Source organism: Dipodomys ordii, unplaced genomic scaffold, assembly GCF_000151885.1.
Source record: "Dipodomys ordii isolate 6190 unplaced genomic scaffold, Dord_2.0 Scaffold113, whole genome shotgun sequence".
NCBI lineage: Eukaryota > Metazoa > Chordata > Mammalia > Rodentia > Heteromyidae > Dipodomys > Dipodomys ordii.
In genome coordinates, this window is record NW_012267329.1 from 2,471,516 (window position 1) to 2,481,863 (window position 10,348).

The following is a 10,348-nucleotide window of genomic DNA, read 5'->3' on the forward strand; positions in this document are numbered from 1 at the left end:
CCAAAAAAAAAGTTTCACAGCCTTTCCTGCCCAGACTGGCATTGAACCGCAATCCTCAGATCTCAGCCACCTGAGTAGCTAGGATTATAGGCATGAGCCACCAGCGCCCGGCAAGAAGCCTATTCTTTCTGACCATAATACAGCCTGAAGAACCCAAGAACCTTTTTATTTTATTTATTATTTTGTCAGTCATGGGGCTTGAACTCTGGGCCTGGGCACTGTCCCTCAGCTCTTCAGCTCAAGGCTAGCCACAGCGCCACTTCCAGTTTTCTGAGTGGTTTATTGGAGAGTCTCATGGGCTTTCCTGCCCGGGCTGGCTTTGAACCACAATCCTCAGATCTCAGCCTCCTGAGTAGCTAGATTATAGGGGTGAGCCACCTGTGCCCGGCTCCTTTTTATTTTTTAATGTTATAAATGCTGATGCTGACTTTAAGTTCAAGCACTCAACAAATATGATAAGCATAACAAAATTCTGCAGGCACAAAATATTATCTCCATAGTTTTTCTTTTTAAAAACAAATTAGGTGTAGTTGTAAAAGTGGTAGTCCCAGCTATTTGGAAGGTTATGTGAGGGTCACTTGAGCCTAGACATTTGAGATTAGCTTGGGCAAAAATTAAACACTATTTTATTTTATTTATTTATTTATTTTTGGGTCCGGCCATGGGGCCTGAACTCTGGGCCTGGGCACTGTCCCTCAGCTCTTCAGCTCAAGGCTAGTGCTCTACCACTTGAGCCACAACGCCACTTCCGGCTTTCTTTTTGCTTATGTGGTGCTGAGGAATCGAACCCAGGGCCTCATGCATTGCAAGGCAAGCGCTCTACCACTGAGCCAACTTCCCAGCCCTAAACATTATTTTAAAAGACTGCTAGATACAATCCTAGTTACTTAGGGGGCTGAGATATGAAGATAGTGATTTAAAGCCAACTTGGCCAGAAAAGTCATGAGGCTTTGTATCTCCAATTACAAAAAATAAAAATAAGAAGAAGTGAGCTATGGCTCAAGTAGTAGAGCATCAGCCTTGAGCAAAAAAGCTCAGGGACATTGCCCAGGCCCTGAGTTCAAACCCCAGGACATTTAGCTTTTCTGAAATTCAGTTGTTTCCTAAACCAACTGAATAAATATTTCTGCAGTACTTACTAGGCATACTGGCATATTTTAGGTATGCTATGGCCAAGTACTTTTTACGCTGTATCCTCCCCAAATTCTATGAGGTTAAGTTGCAATGAGCTCCACTTTATAGACAGTAAACCTGGGTCAAGAGGATGCTCTTGCCTCAGGGATGCAGTTACTCACATCTGCCTGGACACCAAAGCCTGGCCTACTTAAGCAATTATAAACCTCTATGGACAAAAAGTATCAACGGAGATGGCATACAAGTCTAGACAGGGCCACCATGGTTAAGAAAATATCTGTTCATCAATGAACATGGTATACAAATATCTTTAGAGGCAAGACTTTACCATTTGCACAGCGCTGATATACTGCTTTTGCTCCACATAGATGTGTGCTAAGTTCAACCAGACATCACTGATATCTGCTGTTGCTTCTCTTACTTGGGCAAATACATCACGTGCTTCACGGAAATATCCTTTGTGGGCCAAAACAGCTCCTGAAGTTATATAAAAAGGCTTACATTTAAGAACTTCCTAATTGCAGCCAGAAAACCAACGCAAAGTCCAATTTGAAAACAACTACATTGATTACATTGGGCAGGAAAGACTGATCAACAAACATTCCTCCAAAAGCATTCATTTCACAAGTCACTGTAGATACCCCAGTCTTATAATCACCTATGCCATTAGCAGCATACAGATTCTTTGCATCATTTCTGAGAACTTGTTTATAGATGGCCAGAGCACGGTCTTGATGACGCTTTTCCTATAAGAAACAAGTGTTATTAAAGAATTCAAACCAGGATGCAGAGTATCAGTTTTATTTCAAAAGACAAAAGGAGACTACCTTTTCTCTGTCTCGGGTAGGCTGATGCAAAGTTTGGAGCCACACATTGCCAAGGGCTAGCATGGAATAAGTGTCACTCTGTGTGGATGGCTGTTTTAATATCCTCTCAAATTTCTTCTGACCTGGTCCCCATTCTTGTTTAGCCAAATGAAGATTACCAATCAAAGACCAAGCATCTGGATGATCCTAAAACATATGCATAAAGATATTGAGAGAGATTAATTACCTTTACATAACAGCTATAACTGAAGAGTTTACAAATATAATAGTAGTTTTTTGGGATTTCAGGCCCATCTGAGGTGTATAGAGTTTACATATAACATTCAACAGAAGGAATAAAGTAGCTGAGTACACTGGCCTCAAGTCTGTAATCTTAGTGGAGTCAGAACTTGAGAAATTGAGATTTGAGGTCAGCCTGGACAAAGTTCAAGAGTCCATGTCAACCAATAGCTGGGTATGGTGGTATACACCTGTCATCCTATTGACACAGGAAACATAAATAGGAGGATCCCAATCAAGGCTGACCTGGGCATAAATTGAGACCTTATCTTTAAAATGACCCAAACAAAAAGGGTAGGTGGCATGGCTGAAATGGTAGAGTTGTCTACCATTGGTTAGGAAAAGGCTTGACTACAAACCCTAGTACCACACAACAAAATGAATGGAATAACGTAACAATACCAGTATACTGCCCATCAGCAAGAGCAAATGATGATTTGCAAAACTTTCAGTTGTTTGTATGCACACTTACATGATGGTAGATGTGTATTGAACTCTATTGTAAAATCAATTCTTATTGTGGACCACAGACAGGAAGTTTAGATAATCTCTCTGGTTCCATTCGAAATGCTAAGATACTATGACTCCATAAACTTTTCTCATGCAGTACAAACTAAATTCCAAGTGAAACAAACTCCAGAAGATAAAAGACATGAATCAAGGGATAGTGTTGAGTACAGATGGGGTAAAAGGATAGGATGAGGGAAATGAAGAAAAAATAAGAGGGAAGGAAATAGAAAAGTCCTATGATTACATGACCAATAAATTGACTACAGTAGACAACCTGTCTATGGTATCCTCAGATATATAGTTCCGCTGAGGAAAATTCATGAACGCTCAGGATGCATAGACTTCAGTATGCTAAAATTGCTCAAATTTACCTACACTATTATGTACAGCTGTAACAAGTTACTGTTATTTACATTAATACTGCTCAGCAAAAAAAAAGATCTTATTTCATTTTTTGGGGGGGAAGAATTGGGGTACTTGAACACAGAGTTCCATACTTTCAAGACGGGCATTATAACATTGGAACCACACTTCTAGTTCCATTTTGTACTCTTTTCTCAAATAATACAGATGCTTGATTCAACTTTCCCATAACACCATCCAACTTCCACTAAAGACATGCTGCCTTTCTACAAATCTAAAATTTCCACTTTATACATTACATAGCCTTCCTGCTTGGAAGGATTACCTTAAGTTTTAATTAGCCGTTTGGGCATCATTTGCTTTTCTGGAGGCAGATTCTCACAAAATTAAGGGCAGGGAAAGAGCAAATCATGTGATTTAAACCCAACGGATGCTAACCAAGAGCTTCTCTTCATCAACTGAGCTGTATGATCTGTGTGCAGGAACTTAACATATTTGTTTTTGAAATTTCTTTTTTAGAAAAAAAATTTGTTCTGACCAGACTTGGTCAAAACCTCATATAATAAATCGATGAAAACAAAGGCTTATTGGCCAGGTACTGGTGCCTCACACCTGTAATCCTATCTACTCAGGAGGCTGAGCTTTGAGGATCTTGGCTGGAAAACAGCCAGGTAAGAAAAGTCCCTGTGAGACTTATCTCCAAGTAACCACTCAAAAATCAGAAGTGGCACTGTGGCTCAAAGTGGTAGAGCACTAGACTGGAGCAAAAGAACTCAGGAACAACATCCAGGCCCCGGAGTTCAAGGCTCACGACTGACAAAAAAAATAAGTAAATAAAGGCTTTCTGTATAATCCTTTAGTATCTTTAACAAGTAGATGAAAAAACAAAAACAAACAAACAAACAAACAAAAAAGGAAACAAAGTTACTACCAGAAACATGGTGGTCATAAAAAAGAAAAATTGTAGGGCTGGGAAGGTGGCTCAGTGGTAGAGTGCTTGCCGTGAATGCCTGAGGCCCTGGGTTTGATTCCTCAGCACCACATAAGCAGAAAAAGAAAAAAGCCGGACGTGGCACTGTGGCTCAAGTGGTAGAGTGTGCTAGCCTTGAGCTGAAGAGCTGAGGGACAGTGCTCAGACCCAGAGTGCAAGCCCCACGACCAGACCCCCAAAGAAAAAAAAAAGGAAAAACTGATTTTGGAGGGTAAAAGGTGAAAAAAATTATTTCTCAAACTTAAGTCTTAACATTACCAACCTGATTAATCTGAAGAGCTTCCTTAAACCAATCTGAAGCCTCATAAAAGTTTCCTTTATCTCTAGCCATGGCTCCTAGGCGCAAATAGCCTGAAAATATACATTTAAAAATAAACATTAAAATAAATATTAGATGGAAGGATTATAATTTTAAGTTTATGTTTTAGAACCACTGTTCTTTTGTTAATACATCAACATGGAATAGAAAAACCTCACAAAGAAGTAGCTACATCAATCAAACAAGTTAAGAGTAATTTTATCACCACAGGATCAAGTCTGATGTTTGAAATCTAAGATTCATCTCTTTCACTCCATTCTCAATGCTAAAACCGAGCTGGGAAGTCCTTAACTCAAGCAATGTTATTTAAAAAGTTGGAGGCAGATGCCATTGGCTCATATCTGTAATCTTACCTACTCAGGAGGCTGCTATCTGTTTGTTGTTGTTGTTTTGGGTCCGGTCGTGGGGCCTGAACTCTGGGCCTGGGCGCTGTCCCTCAGCTCTTCAGCTCAAGGCTAGGGCTCTACCACTTGAGTCACAGTGCCACTTACGGCTTTTTTCTTTTCTTTTTTGCTTATGTGGTGCTGAGGAATCGAACCCAGGGCCTCAAGCATGCAAGGCAAGAGCTCTACCACTGAGCTACCTTCCCAGCCCAGATGCTGCCATCTGAAGACTGAAGTTTGAAGCTAGCCCAGACAGGAAAATCCATGAGACTCTTATCTCCAATTATCCACCAAAAACAACTAGAAGTGGAGCTGTGGCTCAAGTGATAGAGCACTAATGTCTAGTCGAGCAAAAAAGCTCAGTCCTGAGTTCAAGCCCCTGGATTAGCACATACATACACAAAGCTTAAGCTGGTCTGTTTCCAATTTCCATACAACATACACCAATCAGTTACTTTTCTTAAAGCATTACATTCATATGACAAAATAGTGAAAGACCAGACTACTAGGGACCAGTAGTTAGGAAACCCTAGTTCTAACAGTGGCTCGTCTACTTAACCCTTCAGTGTAAATTGTTTTCTATAGAAAATGTGTCCTCAAGAAATCAATAATATTGGGGTTGGGAAAATGGCTCAGTGGTATAGGGCTTGCCTTGCATGAAAAAGGCCCTGGTTCAATTCCTCAGCACCACATAAGCAGAAAAAGCCAGAAGTGGTGTTGTGGGCTCAAGTGGTACAGTGCTAGCATTGAGCTGATGAACTGAGGGACAACACCCAGGCCCAGAGTTCAGGCCCCACAGACCAACAAAAAAAGAAAAAAGAAAAAATCAACAATGGCAAAATAAAAAAAGAAAGAAGCAAATCATGGATCACTGCTACCTATCAAATCAATTTAAATTCAGTCTAGTAATTAACCAAAATCTTATTTATAATTGAAAATAAATAAAGCTTATTTACTCTGAATGACTTTAGAATCCATAATGTACATTACAGATGCCAAGTTAATAGCTTTTTTTTTTTTTTTTGCCAGTCATGGGGCCTGAACTCTGGGCCTGGGCACTGTCCCTCAGCTCTTTAGCTCAAGGCTAGTGCTATACCACTGGAGCCACAGTGCCACTTCTGGCTTTCTGCTTATGTGGTGCTGAGGAATCGAGCCCAGGGCCTCATGCATGCAAGGTAAGCACTCTACCACTGAGCACCTTCCCAGCCCGTTAATAGCTTTTTTAGACAGCGCAGGCCCAGAGTTCAAGCCCCACGACCGACAAAAAAAAAAAAAAAGTGAAATAAATAGCTTTTTTAAAAGTCATTTGTAGGGCTTAAATTCAGGGCCTATGTGCTCTTTTACTCAAGGCTAGCACTCTATCACCTTGAGCCACAGCTCTACTTCTGGTTTTTGAGTGGGTTAATTGGAGAAAATAGTCTTGTGGGGACTTTTCTGCCTGGGCTGGTTTTAACCATGATCCTCAGATGTCAGCCTCCTGAGTAGCTATGACTACAGGCATAAGCCACTGGTGCCTGGCTGTTAACAGCTTTTAATATGGACTAGAATCAAAGTATCATGTTTTAAGTTATTTTATTTTTATTAAATTTGTTTTGTTTTGGTGCTAGTACTTTAACTCAGGACTGGACACTGTCCCTGAGCATTTTTCCTCAAGGGTGGTACTCTATCACTTGACCCACAACTCCACTTCTGACTTTTTGCTAATTAGAACTAAAAGTCTCATGGATTTTTCTGCTTGGGCTAGCTTTGAACCACAATCCTCTGATCTCAGCCTCTTGAGTAGCTAGGATTATAGGTGTGAGCCACAGGTGCCCAGCTAAGAAAGATTTTCCCCTCCTAAGCTTGTGCTGCTATTTTTGCAATTTAGGACTTTTCTAATATGAAAGGTTTAAAATTCTTACAGTCAACGTAATTCGGATGTTCTCTTAGGATATTTTTATATAGTTTCTCAGCTTCATGGAATTCACACATGGCTTCATACAGCCTGGCTAAGTTATATGAGGTGGTGACAGAAATGGCATTGTAATAGTGTTCATCATGCTCAGCCTCGGCCTTTGCACGATCCAGGGAGGCCAAAAAATATTTCTATGAGGAAGAAAAGAAAATTACCTTGTTGAAAGACTTAGTTGATCACCGAAAAATGTATGCATGCACTTAATCAAGGATGAAATAAAGAAAGCTTTCTATTTTCCTACCTTTGCCTCCCCTAGGTTTCCAAGTCTAAAATGAAGGGCACCAACATTATTCAGAATCTCAGGGGGGACATCAGCCTGCACTTTCTCCTGAAGGATTCGTGTTGCTGTTCCATAGGCTGACAGGGCCCCCTGTGTATTTACGGTAGACAGAAAAGGTATGCATGTAAATCACGGAGAAATGTTACCACCAGGCTCATATAAAACGACAAATGACAAAAGAAATCATGAGTACAAACCTGTATATCAGTTTGTTCTAAGATTTGTGCCAATTCAATCCAAGCTTCAACATCATCAGGATACTGTTCTGTGACCTTCTTCAAATGGCCCTGGGATAAATTACAACATTAAACTAATAATCTCAAGGTAAAAATGGTGGCCATTGTAACCTGCTTAATAAGCCAACTATTTGTTCTCTAAAGTGGAACAAACTCAGCTTCTAGAACTGCTTCCACCAGAGTAACAAGGAATCAGGACTGGAAGTCTCCAAGTAACTCATAGGAAACAGGTAAGATCTGAAAAATGTACCTTGGCAATATCACGTTTTTCTTGATCTTCTGAGGCAGCATAGAGAGAGCCAAGAATTTTCATAGTTTCATAATTGTTAGGATAAGCTTTCAAAACTTTCTCAAAACACTGAGATGCATTTTCTTTGTCACCTCGATAAATATACATCTGTCCCAAACCAAAAAATGGGAGCACAAAAGAGGATGAGGCAAACTGTGTGGCTTGATAGTAGTATTGAAAAGCTTGGTCATAATCTTCCTAAAAGATGAAACAAAACAAGACAACAGTATTAAGACCTGAAGCTACAAATAAAGACTAGCTATTTAGAGAACTTTGGCTTACCTGAACATGGAATGATCTAGCCAATTGATAACAACTTTCTGCTTGCATAGCCTCCACTTCTGTATTATGGAATGCATGGAGAGCCAGGTGCTGGACTTTACTATAATCCTGAATAATAAAGATCAGGAAATCGATTGATGCCAGGAAAGTAGCACAGATAGCTGCTTTATCTTAACCACTAACACTTCATTTATCTATAGGGTATATTTCCATCTTCTCCCTAAATGGTTTCCTTTTAGTGTTGTATTATTTATAACCTATCAACAATTGTTGAAGCCTATCAACAATTCATTGTAACTGTCAGAGAAAAGCATGGTGGTTAGTAGCTGTGTAGGTCATTAGCACCGCCTCAGTTTACTCATCCACAAATGAGGACAAGATTATTTATTTCATAAATTACTGAGAAGATTAACTGCGTTGAATGTACTTTTAACTATGATTAAAGTGCATAAGCATTAAGTACTTATTAGTAATCATAACAATAACATAATAGCTCTTATTAATGATTGATGTCTGTCAACTTTTGCCTAACTAGGTTAAAATTGTTTCAACTCATTATTTAACTAGTATAAAGTTCTTAGTACATTTCGGTTCCTGTTTCAGAATGGTAGATTAAACTTTTGTATTTATTGGATAAAAATTTTGTCAGTGAAATCTTGGGGCTTGAACTCTGGGCCTGGGCTCTGTCCTTGAGCTCTTCAGCCTGAGGCAAGCATTCTACCACTTGAACCACAGAGCTACTTCTGGTTTTCTCGTGGTTAATTGGAAAAGAGTCTTGTGGCCTTTCCTGCCCGGGCTGGCTTAGAACTTCGATCTTCATATCTCAAGCCTCCTGAGTAGCTAGGATTATAGGTTTGAGCCACCAGCGCATCACACTTATAATTCTAGCTACTCAGGAGGCAGAGATCTGAGGATCATGGCTCAAAGCCAGCCCAGGCAGGAAAGTCTGTGAGACTCTTATCTCCAATTAATTACCAGAAAACTGGAAGTAATGCTGTGGCTCAGGTGGTAAAGTAATAGCCTTGAGCAAAAAAATCTCAGGAATAGTGCCCAGGATCTGAGTTCAAGCCCCAGGACTACACAAAAAAGATAATAAAAAAATCTATTATGATCAACATGCAAAAATACCATGGCTCCTCACTGCCTACGTAAGTACACGCAAGTTGGATTATAGTTTCTACCTTTGGGTCTAATGTACTACCTATGATAAGCCTACTACATGCTATGTTCTTATTGCACCAAACTGCTCAGACTGTCTCACTGATCTGTGCTCTTCTTTAAGCTTGGAGACAGTCACTTGACTACCTCCAACCAACCATGCTTCCTCTGTGTAAAACCACAACGCATCATAAACACTCCTTCATTCTCTACTGTAAGTGAAAGGAGATTTTTAGGCTCATGTTTATGTTTGCTTAGCTGCCTGTGCTCTCTATGAAATGACTCAGAGTGCAGAAACTATTTACAGTGCCGCGCACAATACATAAGGTCAATAAATATTAAGTAGGTGAACAGAACATAAATGTATGTACTGCAAATAACTAAAACAAGCTCTAATTTTGAAAAAAAAAACACCTGACATTTCTCTCCAAGTTAAGGAACAAAAGTACTGATATCATTCAGGAAAAAAGAGAGGACTTAAAACAAAAGACTATACCTTTTTGAAGAAAAAGTGATTTGCTAAGTGGTTCAATACCATAGGATTGCTAGGATCAATAGTATAGGCTCTGGAAAGAAGCTGGACACCATTTTTTATAGAATCCGCCTAAAAGAAAACATTGTAATAGAGTGAAAATATGACTTCATTAACACTTTTCCAAAATTTTCTTCCTAGTCTCAACTGTACAACCATGGGTTCAGACATCAAACTTTTGCATTAGTTCATCTTGACCAAATATGACAAATTTCAAATGAATTACCAAATTGTTAAAATTTAGTACTCTGTAAAAACTTAATTATAGAAGAGCACCCATTATAAAGAATTCTTGAACTTTGATAATGGATGCATGAAATAAATATATTTTATGTAATAGTCTTAAAAGTAATTTATATGGACTCCTAGGGCAAATTGTAGAAAACATTCTAAAACACTCATTTTATTGAATTGTATTGACACTTAGTATGCTATGTTAAGAAAGATGGAAACTTGTATAATTTCTCATTGTAATGGGAACTAGAATCCTCTTGATTTTTTTCTTTTTGGTCATGGGGCTTGAATTCTGGACCTGGATGCTATCGCTGAGCTCTTCAGTTCAAGGCTAGCGCTACCACTTGAACCACAGCGTCACTTCTGGTTTTTTTTTTTTTGGGTCCAGTAGTGGGGCCCGAACTCTGGGCATGGGCACTGTCCCTCGGCTCTTCAGCACAAGGCTAGTGCTCTACCACTTGAGCCACAGTGCCACTTCTGTTTTTTTTTCTTTTTGCTTATGTGGTGCTGAGGAATCGAACCCAGGGCCTCATGCATGCAAGGCAAGCGCTCTACCACTGAGCCACCTTCCCAGCCC

At 39.6% G+C, this 10,348-nt stretch overlaps 1 protein-coding gene across 1 annotated transcript in view; it reads right to left on the minus strand.

Moving 5' to 3' along the window:
• The window catches only part of Ctr9 (CTR9, Paf1/RNA polymerase II complex component), a 32,824-nt gene that overhangs the window by 11,068 nt on the left and 11,408 nt on the right, over nucleotides 1-10,348 (minus strand). Inside the window, exons 7-16 of the mRNA XM_013028778.1 lie at nucleotides 9,502-9,609; nucleotides 7,848-7,955; nucleotides 7,527-7,763; nucleotides 7,238-7,327; nucleotides 7,002-7,130; nucleotides 6,708-6,891; nucleotides 4,367-4,455; nucleotides 1,962-2,147; nucleotides 1,793-1,880; nucleotides 1,463-1,611 (exon numbers count right to left, since the gene is read on the minus strand). Of these exons, the coding sequence (XP_012884232.1) occupies nucleotides 1,463-1,611; nucleotides 1,793-1,880; nucleotides 1,962-2,147; nucleotides 4,367-4,455; nucleotides 6,708-6,891; nucleotides 7,002-7,130; nucleotides 7,238-7,327; nucleotides 7,527-7,763; nucleotides 7,848-7,955; nucleotides 9,502-9,609 (1,368 nt within the window). The remainder of the gene's footprint in view (nucleotides 1-1,462; nucleotides 1,612-1,792; nucleotides 1,881-1,961; nucleotides 2,148-4,366; nucleotides 4,456-6,707; nucleotides 6,892-7,001; nucleotides 7,131-7,237; nucleotides 7,328-7,526; nucleotides 7,764-7,847; nucleotides 7,956-9,501; nucleotides 9,610-10,348) is intronic.